At 41.1% G+C, this 18,275-nt stretch overlaps 1 protein-coding gene across 1 annotated transcript in view; it reads right to left on the bottom strand.

Moving 5' to 3' along the window:
- The window catches only part of Jam2 (junctional adhesion molecule 2), a 52,264-nt gene that overhangs the window by 3,919 nt on the left and 30,070 nt on the right, over window positions 1–18,275 (bottom strand). Inside the window, exons 3-8 of the mRNA XM_005345284.3 lie at window positions 13,498–13,605; window positions 10,865–11,017; window positions 6,449–6,645; window positions 4,421–4,520; window positions 3,310–3,417; window positions 571–586 (exon numbers count right to left, since the gene is read on the bottom strand). Of these exons, the coding sequence (XP_005345341.1) occupies window positions 571–586; window positions 3,310–3,417; window positions 4,421–4,520; window positions 6,449–6,645; window positions 10,865–11,017; window positions 13,498–13,605 (682 nt within the window). The remainder of the gene's footprint in view (window positions 1–570; window positions 587–3,309; window positions 3,418–4,420; window positions 4,521–6,448; window positions 6,646–10,864; window positions 11,018–13,497; window positions 13,606–18,275) is intronic.

Raw genomic sequence — 18,275 nt, 5'->3', positions numbered from 1 at the left:
CCCACTCATGTCCCTCCCTGCTAGGCCCTCCGTTTGAATGACAGTCTCCACTCCCACTCCCTGTAGTCTCTGCTTTCTTACTTGTTTTATTTCCCCCCATAGCTCTTGTCACACTCTGAAATGCTGGAGAGTGTACAGGTTTACTTATTTTCTGCTACTGGAATGTGAGCTCCATAATGATATTTATTTTGACACGTGATTTCCAGTAGTGATTTTGTGTGTGTGTTGGCCTTTAAAAAACTGATAATGGCAGTGCCTGGAACAGTGTGGGGCACAAATTTGATTAAATTTCAACTAAGTGTAAAAATTACTAAATGAAAGCTTATTTAAAAATGTTTAGTGAAACATAGAAACGTGTTTTTCAAGTTGTACTATGGAATTGTCTACAAAATTAGAGACCATGTTCTTCTCTTGCTGTTTATAAGCAGGTGCAGAGGTAGTATGTATTTCTTGACAAAGGCAATTAACTTCTAACAGGATTAGTCTATACAAATAAACCACTTTTGACATTAAACAGATGATTAAAGAATAAAGGATATGAAGAAAAACGTGTTACAAAAGGATACTTACTGGAAGGAAGATTCTTCTGCAAAAGAACAAGTATAGATCATTAGTGCAAGAATTAATATGCAGATCTATCTATAGTGACTCTGGCTTGACTCCCTTTAAGTCTCAGCTGTAACATCTATACCTTCTAAATGAAAATTTCCTATAAAACGATATGTACACCAGATGTTTGGGCTTTGAGGGCTCAGGGGTAAATTCAAGAATACTTTGGAATTATATAATCAAGAAGAAAATAAAGTTTCAAAAATGTTATTAAAATTTAAAGAAATAGTAATTGTCACATTCGCTTATTAATTAAAATAATAGGATTCTTTTGGGATAAGGCTAACATTTCTTTGAAATGTGGTCCCAAGGTAGTGTTACTATTATTAAGTAATTTGAAATTTGCATCTGTAAAAATTAGCTTACAATCCCTAGAAAATGAGGCAGGGAGCTGGGCCTGGTGGTGCAAACCTGTAATCCCAGATACTTGGGAAACTAAGGCAGCTATCATAAATTCAAGGTCAGCAGGGCAATTTAGTGTGGACTGTGTTAAAGAAGCAAAAGGAAAGCTGGCCATGTAGCTCAGTAGTAGATCGGTTGTTTAGTGTGTACAAAGTCTTGGGTTCAGTTTCCGGTTCCAGAAGACAAAAAGTAGAAAGAAAAACAGATATAAACTGGGCTTGGCCAGAGGTTAAAGTTTGTGGATGCTGATCCCAAAACACAAGTTTAAAAATACAGTTGCAGGCTGGGCGGTGGTGGTGCACGCCTTTAATCCCAGCACTCGGGAGGCAGAGGCAGGCGGATCTTTGTGAGTTCGAGGTCAGCCTGGTCTGCAAGAGCTAGTTCCAGGACAGGCTCCAAAGCTACAGAGAAACCCTGGCTCAAAAAACCAAAAAAACATGGTTGCCTTGGACAGGTTTTCTGCCATAGCAAAATGGAAGTAATAATTTTAGCTAATGAACTCTTAAGTCCCATGTCAGTTCTCAGTATTTTAAGAAAAGTATCTTTACTGATTCCTCATTTAAAAGTCATCAGGGTTTTTTTCTAAGTAGGTAGGAACTTTGGTTTTTTTTTCTTTTTTTAAAAAATTTATTTATTTATTAAAGATTTCTGTCTCTTCCCCGCCACCGCCTCCCATTTCCCTCCCCCTCCTCCAATCAAGTCCCCCTCCCTCGTCAGCCCAAAGAGCAATCAGGGTTCCCTGCCCTGTGGGAAGTCCAAGGACTACCCACCTCCATCCAGGTCTAGTAAGGTGAGCATCCAAACTGCCTAGGCTCCCACAAAGCCAGTACGTGCAGTAGGATCAAAAACCCATTGCCATTGTTCTTGAGTTCTCAGTAGTCCTCATTGTCCACTATGTTCAGCGAGTCCGGTTTTATCCCAGGCTTTTTCAGACCCAGGCCAGCTGGCCTTGGTGAGTTCCCGATAGAACATCGCCATTGTCTCAGTGTGTGGGTGCACCCCTTGCGGTCCTGAGTTCCTTGCTTTGAATGATATTTTTGTTCATACTTTCACTGTTGCCCAGCAGGGGGACACAGCTATATTCTATTCATAAAATAGGCTAGGCTAGGCTCAACTCTGATTCACATAACAGTTCACACTCTCTTTTTCTTGACACAGGGTCTTACTTTGTAGACCAAGTTGGCCTTGAACTTATGATCTTACTGCCTCAACCTTAGGAGTGTTGTAATTACATGTGTGAACTCTGTGCCCAGCAGTAGCTAAGCATAAGGAATTACGTTGAATCAGCTTCCATGGAAATATATCTGATGCATAATGTTTATTTATGTTATCAGGAACTCCTTTTGATTTTGTTTTATTTTGATATGAATAATTTTCAACCTAAGTTCTAAAACTAATAACCATTATTAAGAAATGGGTCTAAAATTCATGCATGTTTGAACTTATTATTTTAGTTAAAAAATTCAACTTCATATGCTTTTGTCAATGCAGCAAGTAAAAGCTCTGGCACTTTCATAAATTTAAATACAAGAAGAAAGTGAATACATTAAGAGAATTAGATATGTTTAAATCTCAAAAATGTATAGAAAACTAATCGCATAGTCAAATGTATTTTGAAGTTACAAGAGTTTAACCAGGAGGAACTAAAAACCTTGTCTGGAAGCATCTCTAATTCAGTAGGGTCTATGTGTGCTCATTGGTTTTGTTTGTAGCTTATTTGAAACAGGATCTCACTGTATAGCCCAGGCTGGTCTCAAACTGACTCTTCTCATGACACCACCCTGCTCTCCTGATCTGGGATCCCAGACATATATCACCATGCCCAACTAGGTGTCTAGTTTTGGTTAACAATTTTCTTTATAGTTGTACGAAATTAAACATTTGACATTCTACGGAAACATTTCACTGGTGGTTGTAAAATTAAAAATCAGTGTCTATCCTGAAAGAGATAATTCCAACTTAAAATACAAGGATCCCACAATATGTTAATACACCATAAACAATCGTCTACTTTGAATGTCTGTGTTGTTATAGCCTCCAAGGTTAATTCTCACACAGTCCATGGAATTGCCTAGAAGTTTTCAAAAGAGAAGCATTCTCCACCTCACCCCACCCCCACTCTGGTTGCCAAGGTGCATTACCACCCTTATACATGTAATTGTGGACATTATCTATAGCACAGAGGCAGTAAAACTGCTCTCCAGAGTGGGTAGAACTTCGTAGGAGAAATGGTGTACCTTAAAAAGAAATCGCTCTGCTCGCAGGAAATGACATATCTGAGAGAGGAATTCCACTTACTTGAAAAGTAGCCTTTTCTCTGAGCATAGCACACACTAAGGCCACATACAGAAATCACGAAGGCCACAACTACTACAGCTGCTATGATGCCACTTATGTTGAGAACATCTGGAATGTGAAATAATGCATGCATGAATTCATGGACACATACCATCATTAAATCCAACAGTCATAAAAGCTCCCCTTGGTAGCAATGTTAAGGATACATTTAACTAAGTCAATTTAACTAAGTTAATTTCAAGACATGGCTCAAAGCTGATTGAAAATATTCAGAGAACCAAGTTTTCCCAAAATCTTAAATGTTAGGATTGGCAAGATGGCACAGTGTGTAAAGGCACTTGCTGTCTGTCGAGAACACAATCCCTGAAACCCTTCTCTGACGTCTACTCGTGTCCTGGGTTTGATCCCTATGGGTGGGGGCGGGGGTGGCGGTTATGCTCTATGAAACTCATATTTCCTAGGAAAGATTTGTAAAGCTGTCATTCTCTTGGATTCTAAATGTCACTTTGTGAAATATAATATATTGTAGCTACGGTTTGGATAATCTAGATCCGTAACTATTTCGTGTGTCTCTTGGAAAACCTACTTTGAAATTAGCATAAGCTTAGTGTTTCAGGGCATTGACACAACCATCACCAGTGCCTTAATAACAATAACCCATATGGCTAACATAGATACAGCACGTGAGCACTGCTGTATTATTTTCATGGAACCCTATGAAGAAAGACATTGTGACATTGAGCACAACACCTGCCCAATGTTGTGACTGCAGGGACTGAAATGCGTGGCAAGCTGGCAGCAGACGTTTATGCGGGCTCCCAGGACATACTGTAGCACACCTTGGCCGTGATTTTTTAACACAGATTTTCTAGAAGCACATTTTAAAACATTTATTTGGAAAATTAAAAACATGGTTATGTATAAGCCAAATTGTCTTGTCTCGATTAGAAGAGAGACTGAAAACAATACTGCTTTTTTATATTAAGCTCATTTTACATTTTTTTCCAATTGTCCTTCAAATCACTCAGCCCCTTCCATCCCCTGGGTTCTTTAGTCATCACTATTCCACACTCCACCCCCACACCAGTGCTTCTCAATATCCCGTGCTTACCTACTTGCATTCGTTTCCCGGGGCACCTGCGGTGTCCGACGGAATTACGGGCTTCACAGTAGTACTCTCCACTGTCCATCTTGGATATCATGTTAAATTGCTATTTGTACAAAGAAAAGTATTTTTTTTAACCTTTAAACTGTAAATCTGTGAGTAGACTCCTAAAAAACTAATGAATTTTGTCATCAGCTGCGTCTGTCCTTTGTAATGACTCAGAACTTGATATTTTTCTTGTGAACTGAGTATGTATCTACTATAATCTGCCAGGACTTTGAGAAGTAAATAGCTAGGCCTATTTAATTTGACAGAAAAAGACAACACTCTCTGAGGAAATCTGTCTGTCTCTCTTCCTCCATTCCCTGCTACCTTCAACAGTATGCCACTATGTTGCCCAGGCTGGCTTCAAACTGTTCATCCTCCCTCTGTAGCCTTCAAGCAGCTGGCATTATAGCTACATGCCTCCTCCATACTTCTAGTTTCGGGGAGTGCCATTCATAAAGGACTTGCTCAGTCCCAGAGGGATCCCTGCAGGAGCAATCACCAGCACCTTCTCCAAAGAGTCAGAGCTATGGCCAGGAAGTGGCTCTGGACCCAGGAAACCTCAACGGATGTTTATAGGATTGTAAATTATAGCAATTCCAGAGTATTTGGAAATTCTGGAAAGATGAAAGCTCAACCCTTACTACTTCTCCCTGCCAAGTCACAAGAGATAAGAATTTGGTATAAAAGGCTTTCTAGTTTGTAGTAGTAATTTGATCGCCTTGCAGAGTTCTGGAAGGGTGGGATGTGGGGGGAAGATCGAAGAGCCCACTCCAGTGTAAGCTGCCTATGAGCGTGAGATGGCCTTCCAGATGCCCCGAGGGCTGAGGTTCCCTGCGGAGAGTGGATCCTAGCATTTCAGACTTGCCTTGGGGCTTTTATCACCCACTCAGAAAAAAATAAATCCAGGAGTAAATATAGCAGAGTGTGACAGCAGGTGTTGTGCCAATGTCACAGTGTAAAATCGCTCGGACCTGCTGACTGCTCCCTAGGACAGAAAAAGGCTAGGGCATGGCCTTATTCTATGCGCAGCAGCACCCCACCTCCCACCCCACGCTCGCTCTTCATTTAGCTACAGAACTAGTGTGCTTTCCTAGGCATCAGAAGATCTGGTTTCTATGTGGCACTGCACTAGTAGAGAGAATAAAAGGAAAGACTGTATCTTTGTTTCAGAATTCCTAAGATAAATTTTAATGTTACCTATAAGAGTGTTTTTCATAATAGTTGTGGTAGTGATTTTTGAGTTGCTGGAAACAAAACATTTAAAATCCAATATGATATTATCTGGATTGGAAACAAATGGCTTCAAATTAAATGACCACAAATGGCTTCAAATTAAATGACCTGATTTTTTTTCAGCTCACCTCTACTCTGAAAAGTCACAGGTGAAAAAGCAAACATGGTTTATAAAAATGTCACTAAGCTTGAACCGCATATTTATGGAGCTTTCTCAGTTCCCTCTAGGAAAGGAGTAGACAATCAAATCAATCCAAGTGAAGGTACTAGATAAGTAAGCCACAGAGTGTGTAGTGAAAGAAAGATCTGGAGTCTTGGGAAAGTTTAATGACCCCAACATCCTAACGTGGTTTTCCTGTGGTCACTGTTTCCATGTTAACGCTGAGGTCCATGTATCCCCAGCTGAGTTTTTTGTGCATTTCCTCAGCGGCGTAAGTTGAGGCTGAGGTCAGTGACTTTCCAGGCCCGAGAGGTAGCTAGAGAGTAGTACTGCCTGATGCAGCATGAACAAGGTTTGGCTTGCCCCCTACCTGGTCACACCTTAGCTCCCTGGTTGCCTGTACCATTTCCCACTTCCCATGATGTCTGTCCCATCACTTACTAATACATGCGCTATCCTCTCTCCTGCTCCCACCTCCTCTTCCCACTTAGTAAGTAATGATATTGATCTGTCATCCTATATTATTTTAGGTTCTAATAACCATTTGTTTCATCACAATGACGGTTAGTGTTTAATACCTGAAATGGCCTTACCAGAATTCCAGATTTTGTATTCATTGTGTATGAGCTGTTGTGTTTGCCAAGCTTTTGGCTCCCTAGTAAACTGGTGCCGTCTTTAAACCATGTGTATTCAGGAGCAGGGTTTCCTTCTTTATCTTGACAGCGCAGCTCTACAACACTCCCACTCATGACAGAAGTGGGTACTTCACAGGAAGGAACTGCAGGGGCCACTAGACAATGGAAGCCAGAGGACAGGTTGTTCGTCGGCTGAACATGCGTTTTAATAGTCTGTATTGAGGGGACACCGAGCTACCGAAGGAACACTAGTCACTAGATGTATTTCCTTTTTTCCTGGGCATACAATATACTATACTTTTTACCCTTCTTGCTGCTAGGGGAGTTACATGCATTAGTTTGGGCCAAAGGAATATAAGTAAAAGTGATGCAGCCATTTCTACATCTAACCTATTAAAACTTGATGTACGCTTCATTTGCTCACCTTATCCTCACCTATTACCAAGTAGTTGTCATTACACTTGCGCTTAGAAAGTCATGTATTGAGGATGCCAGACCAGTATTTTTCCGAGTCTCATAAGTTCATAAAGTAGGGTGTTCGGGTTTGGATATGAACTATCCTCCCCATGGGCTGGTTCGTGGGTTTGAACACTGGGCCCACAGCTGCTGGTATTGGGAAGGTTGCGAATGACTTGTGAGCAAGTTGTGTTGCCTTGAGGTTCACACCCTAGTTCTGCTCCTGGCCCCTCTGCTCTCTGATCTGCCAGGATGTGAACAAGCAGCCTAATGCTCCCAAGGCCACAGCTGAGCTGGTCCCATCTCCGTGGCTTCTCTATCATGCTGGACTTACATACACTCAAAACATGAGCATTCTTTAAGTTGCTCCTTGTCATGTAGGTGGTCACAGAAATGTGAAAAGTTGGTAATAGCAAAAATTGGTGCCAAGAAGTGGAAACATTGCTGGAACTCTCTGACCACACAATTCATAAGCCTTAGGAACTAATTTGCAGGACTGTAATAGAGTTTGGAGCTGTAGGCTAGAGAGGCCCTATACCGCTATACACAGAAGCTATGGTTTATTCTGGCGGGTGTGGGGAAGATAACAGGTAAACAATAAAGACTGTGCTTGCTTACAAGGCTTTCAAGGGGATGAAGGACTTGCCTTGTATCAGAATTTGGATCAGAGGCCATTACTATGATATTCAGACAAAGAATCTGGCTTCGTTCTGCCGGTGTCCTGAGAACTGGGGTGAGGCTACATCTAAAGGCAGGGGGTGGGCTGTTTGGCTGAGGAAATAAATCTCAAGTGTGCGGGCTGTGCGTGGTACCTCGTCACTGCTTTCTGTCAGATTTACAAGGAGGAAGTGAAAAGATATACAAGTGAAGTTTGTAACCAGCAGAGGTGCACAGAAGTGTTTGAATTGCAGGCTGAAGGCAAGGTGAGTCCAGACAAAGCAGCTGTAACTGTTAAACACACTGGCACCATGAAGGAAGAAAGGGTGCCATGAGCAGAAAACCCCTCATCAAGAAGAGCTCCATGGTGTGACAACTCAAATTCCTGTAGAGGGAGCCTTCCTGAAAACACAGCCTTGTAGGCGTCTTTCTGTAAAGCAGACATCAAAGGAAGATTTCTGCCCCAGTTCAGTAGCAAAGGCACATAGAGGCTGTTAGAACTGAGGTCCAAGAGGGTCAGGATCCATCTTAGCCAACTGCAGTACTTGGCATTAGCTCGGTGCTGCTGGTCTGTCTGTCTATTTTCAAGCATTCTGGTTCAAGAGGAAGACAAGTTATACCAAGAGCCCAGAAAGATGTTCCAACAGCTGTGTAACAGTTTCAGATTCTTTGCCTGGAGCTCTTGTGTGGCCTGGACGTGAAACTGTGAGGGTAAAGCCCAAGTTAAGTGAGAGCCCAGGGTATTAGAATTGTCAGATGCACAGGACCTTCACTGAGAAATCATCTAGGCACCAAATGGAGCTATCTAAAATGAGAAGCCACCTGTGCCTCAGGTAACTGAACAGTGGGGCTACCCAAGGTCATTGAGCCCAGGTGACACCACCAAGGGCCCAGATAGCATACATGGAGCTGTAGAGTTTGGTACTTTTCATTCTGTCTTGGGCTAACTTTGGCCCAGCCTTTCCTTTCCGTGACCCCATTATTCCCTTTTGGAATGGGAATGTTTATTGTGAAACACTGTATATTTTATTTTTTAAGTGTTCATGGTTAAGTGATTGCTTTGAATGATTTAAACTTCAGCCTTTAGAAGAGTGTTTGGGCCATGAGCCTAGTGGTTTCTGAAGTTAGACTGGATGTACTTCCCCTTAGAAAATGCCCACAAGTATCTGGGACTCATGGGCAGAATGATAAGATCTGAAATGCCGTGACCCTCATGAACTCCTGTGTTGGAACACTTAGTCTCCAGCTGGTGGTTCTTTTGGAGAGGTTGTGGACACTTTAAGAAGTGGTCTTTTATCTTATTATATTTTATTATAAAATAATTTTAAACTTAAAAAGAGAAGTGGGGTCTGATTGGAAAAAGTGGGTTTTAGGGATTTGAAGTAAAAGAATTTAGTAGGTAAATATTAATAATCTGGAAAACTCGGGACTGACGATGGTGGACCGAATTCCAAGACAGTCCCAAAATATCTCCATCTTCAGTATGGACACATTGTCTCTCAGATATTCAAAATACAAAAGTACTGTGAAGAAATCCAGCAAAAAGAATTAAGATTTGAAATCACCAGGGGGTCGTGGTGGTGCACACCTTTAACTCCAGCACTTGAGAGGCAGAGGCAGGAAAGTTTGAGGCCAACCTCATCTAAAAAGTAAGATCCACGACAACCAGAGCTACACAAAGAAACCCTGTTTTTTTTTTTTTTAAAAAAAAAGACAAGATTCCAAATCTATTGTCTGTAATAGTAAACAGGAGGATTTGGTCACACAACATGGACCTTTCAAAGATTTACTTATTTATATTTAATGCATACGAATATATGTATGTATATGCACCAAGTGCATGCAATGCCCATAGAGGCCAGAAGAGGGTAGCAGATCATCAGGACCTGGTGGAGTAACAGGTTTGCCATTTTCCCATGTGGATGCTGGGAAATGAACCTGGGCCAGCTAGGATTATCTAGAGGAGCAACAAGTCCTCTTAACCACTCGTGGCCCATCTCTCCAGTCCCTAGCAGGAGCCTTTTAGTTGCAGGGTGAACTCTTCTGAAGGAAATGGTGGCAATTCAAAGTATAAGAAGGACCAAGCATGCCTTTGTTGTACTGAAGATGAAAAGGGGGAGGTCACGGGACCATGGGAAGCCTTGAAGAAATGAGTGTGACTCTGGATGATAGGTAGCTTGATATGAGATCTCAGTCCTACAATCCTAAGGAAATAAAACTCTCCCAACACCTAGAATGAGCTTGGAAACAGATTTTCCCCAGAGCCCAGAGAAAGGAATTCAGTCCATGTAAAACTTTCATTTCAGCCTCGTGGAACACTGAGTAGAACCCAGCCTTGCTACTGGACTCTCCATCCATAGAACAAGAAGTTCATAAAGGACTGTTCTCTTAAGAAAGCGTGTGATCATTTACTGTGCAGCAATAGAAAATGATTATACCAACTAAATCGGCTGCAAGGTTCCTGAATTACATTTTCTCTTTACAAGCATGTAAATATACTTTATACTTGACCTTAGTCAAGAAGCTGAGAGACAATATTACATCAGAAAGATTCTTATTGACATTTTTTTTAAGAGAAAAGGTTATTTTTCTTGTTTTTTTTTATGTTAACATCATAGAAAAGATGGTCCTACCTACTGCTGTATATGAACTCTTGCGTCTACCAGTCATTCTTATGCTGATTAATCATATTAGCCTTGGAGTTAACCTTATCTGGATGTGGATGACATCTGGATAACATGCTTGGGACTTGTTCTAATTGTGTGGCACTGGGCAAATAGTTTAACTTCTGTTTTCTCATTTGTCAAATTTAGTTTTGTAGTGAAGATTAAGTAAAATACTATGTGAAAGCACTTAATGTCTGCTAGCTACCAAATAAATGCTAACTGTTTTGAACCAAATACTTTCTCATTTTTCTGCTAGTCTACAATGGCTGTTTCTTTTGTTGGTTTTCCATCAACTTATGGGATACCATGAAGAATACTGAAAAACAAACAACAACAACAAAACCCCAGAATCTTGGGCAAATGTTCATGATCCAGAGCAGAACTATTAGGAGCTACTTCAGTCTTAAACAGAGAGATTGTGGAAATGAATTAGTGACTTCAGCAGCCAGTGAGCTGAGGGGAATAGCCTGGTCTTGCTGAGAAGGCACTTGTAGAGTGTGGTGGTCCTGTTGGGGCTGGGTTAGTGTCTCACCCCCAGGGCTGGAGGTGATGGGGGGGGCGGCTGACAGGAGTTACACATGTGTGTGCGCATTACCCAAGACTTCTAGGGTGACTGTATCTTCCTGCAGGTTTTGGCCTTGATCAGATGGAGCACTGACTTCACAGCGATACTTTCCGGCATCATTTCTTGTAACATTTTTTATTCGAATATTGAAATCTATCATCTCAGCACGATCTTTAAAGTCACCTTTTGAGGGGAGAAAAAGATAATAATGTTAGAAACAATGCAAGCAACTTTCCATGTAACGTCTTCCTCAAGTTACTTCATTCAAAATTAAAGCATTTATTTTCCTGGTAAAACCTTAAATTTAAACTTTGAATTTACACGTGCATATTATGTATTTTGGAAGACATTTTAGACTATTAAAGACTATTTAGTTTCACCACCCTCCCAGGGTCTCTCTATGTAGCCTTGACTGGCCTGAAACTCTCTAAGTAGACTAGGTTGGTCTTGAACAGAGATCTACCCACCTCTGCTTCCTGAGTTCAGGGATTTAAGGTGTGTACCACTACATCTGGCACCATGTTTGATTTTAAAGAACTCAACTGAATGCCTGCCTTGCCACCTGTCTAGTATCTGTTTCTGCTTTCAAAAATAAACAGTTTGTTTTAATAGGTCAGAACAGAATTTTATATGTGGCCATTCAAGTAATACCAGGGAAGATTATGTAGGTGGAAAGGACCTTAAAAATATTATCTTGATTAGATTTTGATAATTGCAAGTAGTGAATTAAAGTGGGATTTTTTTTGAGCCAGGGAGATGGCCTAGTGGGTAAAGGTGCTTGCTGCAGAGTCCACTAATTTGTTTCATCCCAGAGTTCCACATGGTGGAAGGAGAGAAAACTCCTGCTAATTGTCCTCTGACTTCCACATGGCATGCATTCCCCCACACCCCCAAATAAGTATATGTAATAAAATTAAAAATAAATAAAATAAAATGGGGTTGTATAATATGCAAGTGCCTAAATTGGCAGCTGTAGTAAATGAATGTGAAAATACCTGTTCTATTAGCTATTTGAAACTTAAGTCCTATCTTATTGGAGTAGAATCAGATGGAATATTTTATTAATTTGATTTTTTTAATATAGGGTTTTGCCACATAGCTTTGAGTGGCCCAAGACTCGTTATATAGATTAGACTAGCCTTAAACCCACAGAGCTCCATCTGCCTCTACCTCCTGAGTGCCTGGAATTAAAGACATGTGCCCTTCAGTCAGTGTGGTGGTTTAATGAGAAATGTCTCTCATGGGCTTATGACTTTGAACATTTGCTCCCCCCCACTTGGTGGCCCTGTTTTGGGAGGTTATCAAGCATTTAGGAGGTGAGCATTGCTGGAGGAGATACATCTCTGGACTTCCTTTATACGTCTTTACTTTCCATGTATGGATGAAAACGTGATCAGCAAGCTTCTTGACCCAGCTGCCATGCCTTCCCTGCTGTGACAGACTCTCCCTTTGGAGCAATAAGCCAAAATAAACCCTTTCTTCCTTAAGTTGCCTTTGTTATAGTATTTTCTCACAGAAACAGATAAGTTACCAACATACAAACTAATGCCATAGTTCAACCACCATCATCACATTTTTATTAGTAATAAATTATAGAATCCGAAGGGAGAGTAGGGAGTGAAAGATGTACAACAAATGAAAAGTACTTGCTAACTGTTATTGTAACTAACGGTCTATGTGTTCCGACTCTCCAGGCTTTGTTTGTATCTGTCAGTCCACATATCTGTGTAGCTCGAAGACTAAAAACCCAGAGACAAAAACTGGGGTCCAACCCAAAACCAGAAAAGCAAAACAGCCTAGTGCACTAGAGGAGTCTTACCTCTGCCAAGGCTGGGCGGCTGCCAATCAAGCAGCCTAAGCCTCTCTCTCCTCTCATTTTATATTCCCCCTAGTGCTGGGATTAAAGGTGAGGCACCACCACCTGGATTTGTTTCTGCATTGATCTTGTGTAGTCCAGGGTGGCCTTGACCTCACAGAGATCCATCTGCCTCTGTCTCCCAAATCCTGGGATTAAAGGTGTGTGTCACCATTACCTGACCTCTAGTGCCTTTAGCTTTGCCTCTGATCTTCAGGCAAGATTTATTTATTTATTAAAATACAGATAATATACCACTTTACATCCCAACTTTCCAGGCTTCTCAGTGGTAGGCTTGTTTTCTAGAGGGAAACAGGGAAGATGGTAAGGCTGCTATTCCTGGGCAGCAACCCTAATCCCAATCTCATCTTCTGTTTGTTTTGTTTGAGATAGGGTCTCTCCTTGTAGTCCAGACTGTCCTGCTAAGTAAATCACACTGGCTTTAAACACACAGAGATCTGCTTGCCTCTAGAGTGCCAAGATCAAAGGAATGCAGCGCCATATGGGTCCAAAGTCAGATCAGTGTTTTTCTCCTTACTAACAGCTTAGTTTACCAGGCCAGCGAAATAATTGTGTTTCGTGTTAAGCAACCAAGGATCCCAGGACTCGGTGGAATTCACCTACTTTTGCTCTGTCTGGTTTTTGTAACTGTTGTATTTTAGGTCTCAGACACTATTCATTCCATCTCACACTTACAGAAACACATTTTCAGTAATCAGCCATGTCCTGTTCCCACTTGTAAATGAAGGGATATGGGCTGCACGTGACACCCTCTCACCCTGACCTCTTCAAGTCTACGGTGTCTTACCTTGCAGAGCCTGTTGGTAGTACACCAAGGAGACACCCTGTCCCAGTTTCTTCCACTCTAATCTGGAGGAGGTCGTCTTCTTTGGGCTTTTACAAGCTAAAATTGCCTCTAGAAACAATAGGAAAAAATATGTCTTTTAATTGATCCTATGATCTTACATGTTACTTAATTTAAAAAGATTTTAAAAAATCTTTAAGTGACTTCTTTATAATTTTCTTTGCGTTTCCATCCATCCATTCATCTCCATCCAGTCATTCGCAGAGACATAAATACATCACGTCAATAGGTGCCATGTTTGGCTTCACCCAAAGATGAATTTGGAACATGACAACTGTTCTCTGTAATGATTATGTGACATAATCCAAGTTCTGGAATCTGAGTTTCCATCGATGAATGGGATAGTGACTCACAGAATTGTGAGTCTTCAAAAGCAGCAATTTATGTGAAACATGCAAGCCTAAAAATTGTTAGTACTTAATAAACAGCCACTGTGGCTAACTATTTACTCTTAGTCTAAGTCTTGGCATCTGAGGAGTCTGAAGTTCAATGGCAGATGCAGGCAAGACAATGTCATTTCAGGCAAGGACGATGGGCATCAAGAAGGAGGCCAAGGGGAGTACTTAACATTTTCACCTAAGAAAGACCCTTAGTCCATCTCAGGCATGCTGGGAAAAGGCACAGAAGTTCCTTACAGGCTACATTCCCCCTGGTGACTCACTCGATATACACCTAATATAGCCTTATACTAATTGTAGGTTCCTACTGCAAAAGGACTGCCTATAACTGTGCCTGAATCTGAAGAAATTATTCAAAGACAAGTCTCCGCACCGGTCTTATTTCAGTGTAGCAAAGATGATCAATTTTGTAACAACAATTTGACCACAGTTGGATCATTAAGGAATTTCTGGAGCCTATGAGGGAGTCACCTCTTTTGACTGTCCAAACAAAATGACTAGGGAGAGTCACTCAACACTGGTCTCAGTAGTTCTCCAAGCTGCCAAGCAGAAACTCCAGCTAGAAGTAATTTAAAAGTATGTTTTGCTGGGCGGCGGTTGAACATGCCTTTAATCCCAGCATTCAGGAGGCAGAGGCAGGCAGATCTCTGTGAGTTCGAGGCCAGCCTGGTCTATAAGAGCTAGTTCTAGGGCAGGCTCCAAAGCCACAGAGAAACCCTGTCTTGAAAAAACAAAAAACCAAAACCAAAACAAAAAAACCAACAACAACAACAACAACAAAATCTGTTTCAACTAGGCTCCTTTATATTTTGGAAATACTTCATATTTCTGAGTATTTTTAATCATAAGGCATGTGGTTTGACCTTAAAAAAAAAGCACAGGAACTTTCACTGAATAAAAATTTAAAATCCTTTCCATATGTCTGATTTTGATGTTTAAGAATATTTAATGTCATTTTTAAAGAGCCCCATATCTCATCTGCATAATCATGGACAAAAAGTCTATAGGCATATGTTTGAATGCTTAAAGCTTTAAGCTTTCACACCACATGGAGTGATCGTTTTCAGAGGTGTTTACAGCTCTGCTCCAAAGACAAATGTGTGCTAAGGGACCTGTCTGAGGAAGCAGTCTGTGCTCTTGATTAAGGAGAAAGGGTGGTAACTTCCGGAGTCTTGAGTTTTAGATAGGCTTCCTTCCCGTATTTTGTTGAGTTTTCCAACAGTTATACACACACCCACACTCCTTTACACTGTTTCTCTGTCTTACTCCTACATTTTGAGAGATAATTTGATACCGCACCACACTATTTCATATATTTAACTAAACATGTACACTGTCCTGAGGAAAAAACCTGAGGAAATTCAATTAGAAAATGTAGCCAGTGATTTTCCCTACACTAGTGACTTCACTTTCGTCTCCTTCTTACTAGACATATGTAATGTGAAAAAGTAATCTATCCAATTGTCCAAAATATGTCCAATAATACTGTGGAGCCAGCATTGTTCTTGTACTGGGGCAGAGCACGGATCCTTTGGCTTTGGGGATCTGCAATCTAGCAAGAAAAGTCAGGCCAACAAGCAACCCAGAAGGTCAGAGATGGGGAAGAGAGAAGCAACAGAGGAGATGGAGTATTGCTGGGACAAGGGCACAATATACATAGCATAGTTGATCTCTTTCAGAAGGTAACATCTGATCAAAGATTTAGAAGCTAGGAAACTTAGGTCTAAGAGTCTTTGAGAAAGTGTCCTGCACAGGGAAGTCAAGGCCAAGAAACTCAACACAGTGGTTCTCAACCTTCCTCATGCTGTGACCCCTAATACAGTTCCTCATCTTGTGGTGACCCCAACCATAAAGTTATTTTTGTTGCTACTTCACAAAAAAATATATTTTGTTGCTACTTTTGTTTGATACTGTTATGAATCCTAATGTAAATATCTGTGTTTTCTGATGGTCTTAGGTGACCCCTGTTAGAGTGTTGTTCCACCCCGCCAGGAGGCACAGGTTGACAACCACTGTTCTAAGACATCAACACCTCGATCTTGAGCTACCATCCTCTAGAACTGTCAGAGAACAAGGCTGTTGTTTCAGACTCTGTAGTGTTTTGTTAAGACAGTCCTAGGATATTAATACAGATAGTGAAAGTGCCAGAATTATAAGGCTAGCATTTCAGGATAAAGAACCTGGATGTTAAGTCTCCCTTTTCTCCAGCCAAAATTCAAAACTCCCTGCTGGCATAATTTTCCATATCTGGCTTGTGGGTTATGGTGACATGGTAGTTACAGCACAGGCATCTGGTTAGACCTTGATCACATATTAGGCCTGAGATAATAGGGGCATCATACTCATATCAGTGGAATGATAAAATAATGATTCTTGTCAAAATTGAGTATAAAAATATGTGTGTGCATGTGTTTGATATACGTTATCCTTGAATGTAACATGTATTCCGTAAGTGGCCTGCTTTTTTCATCCATGGAGAAAAACAGTGAGGTCACCTCCACATGATGTCACAAGTCTATGTTTACATTGCCCAAATCTGAACTAAAATGTTACCTCTGCTTTGAATAGTAAAACAAGTAGTATTGACATAAATCATATGTCCTCACACAAGACACATTAATACTCAAAAGGTACCAACCTTTTCTATTAAGGTGGATTATGTTGTCAAAACATCTGTTTAATCTTGATTGAAAAAAAAAGACCATTGTTCAGGAAAATGGTCGCTCTAAGCTCTGATTAATAACTTTTAGGTTTGGACACTGCAGCAAGCTGCTCATGTGATGTACAAGCTGGCAGAGCTGCCCTGATTTCAGGCTTAATCTGCTTTTGGCAGCACCATGGGAAGTGGGGCAGACCAGCAGCCCTGGGAACCAGGGATTAATTCATAACTTTTGACATCAGAGAAATACGAGGGAAAAAAAACCTGAATGAAACGTGTTTCATGTAAACAAATCACAGAATGTCACAGACTTAAAGTTATTGCAAAAAATAATTCAATAAATAAAAAAACACCACCACCAAAACAAAACTGTGGGAGAAACTACGAATTGATTTGTGCTTAACAGAGGGCCACATTAGAAGCAGATAAAAAAGAACTAAAGGACAATTTTAAAAAAGTGAATAAAGAAAATGGTAAATATTTACTCTAGAGTCAGATACTCTCTTTCTCTCTCTCTCTCTCTCTCTCTCTCTCTCTCTCTCTCTTTCTCCCCCTCTGTGTGTGTGTGTTCACACGTGTTCTCCCTGCATTAACCCAGCACCTTGTACACAGGTAAGCACTGGCCTTGCCATGAAGCACTTTCCCACTGAGCACAGTAACTTCATCCCTGAGATTAACATTTGATTGCGATAAATTATAGAAAGATTTTCCATGTTAAAAATAAAGCATGTCTTTAAAAAGAAAAGCCGAGTGGGGACAGGATTTCACTTTGGGGTAGAGAAAATGTTCTGGGTCTAGGGAAGGTTGTGGTTTAAGAACATCTTGGATATACTCAGTACCACTGAAGTGTTTACATTATAAGACGTCAGATTTTAAACTCATGTGAATTTTGCCCCAATGTTTTAAAAGTAATGTAAGACTAAAGCACGCAATGATGACATTTAACAGCGATATTAGAGCTGAGGTATGCACACCCACTGCATCTGCCTGGACCTAGGTAAACTTCTCTGAGGATGTGAGCAGAAGGCTGAATTTCATTGACTCTCGAGGTCAGGTCACCCTCTCCTGCTGTGCACACTCTGAACCTTCCCAGCCTCCCTTCTTGCATGCTGCCGGCTCTGTTTGGCCTCCTGTAAGTACTCCAGAGTCCAACTCACTTTCAGGCAATGATATCCTCTTGGCCATCGTCCCTCATTTAAAATTGTCCCGCAATACAGTGTGCCTTATTAGCGTCATCACACAGTATATTACAACTTCAAGGCCTTAACGGAATTGTCTGAGTGCCTTTTGTTTTACAGCCCTAATTGTGTACTGCCTAGGTGACCTAATGGAGTTTCTACCCCACCCTTTTCTTGCTCATCTCTGAAGATAGGGTGCCTGAAGGCCAAAAGTTCCTCTTCAGGTAAACAGACCAACACCCGGCTGGCTAAAAGATGGCTACCAGAGTGGCCACCACAGAAGCTCCAAGTACATGATCAGGAGCATCCACTACCATGACTGATAATAAATGCCATCACAAGAACCAAACAGACCATAGAAACAGAAAATAAGATGTGAGCAGGCAGCAAGTTAAATGGCTCAGCTGTTATAGAGCTGACCAGAGTTTCATCCCTGGAATCCACATAAGGTAGAAGGAGAAAACTGACTCCACAAAGTTGTCCTCC

Source organism: Microtus ochrogaster, chromosome 2 (genome assembly GCF_000317375.1).
Source record: "Microtus ochrogaster isolate Prairie Vole_2 chromosome 2, MicOch1.0, whole genome shotgun sequence".
Classification (NCBI taxonomy): domain Eukaryota; kingdom Metazoa; phylum Chordata; class Mammalia; order Rodentia; family Cricetidae; genus Microtus; species Microtus ochrogaster.
This window is presented reverse-complemented; position numbering and strand designations above follow the sequence as displayed.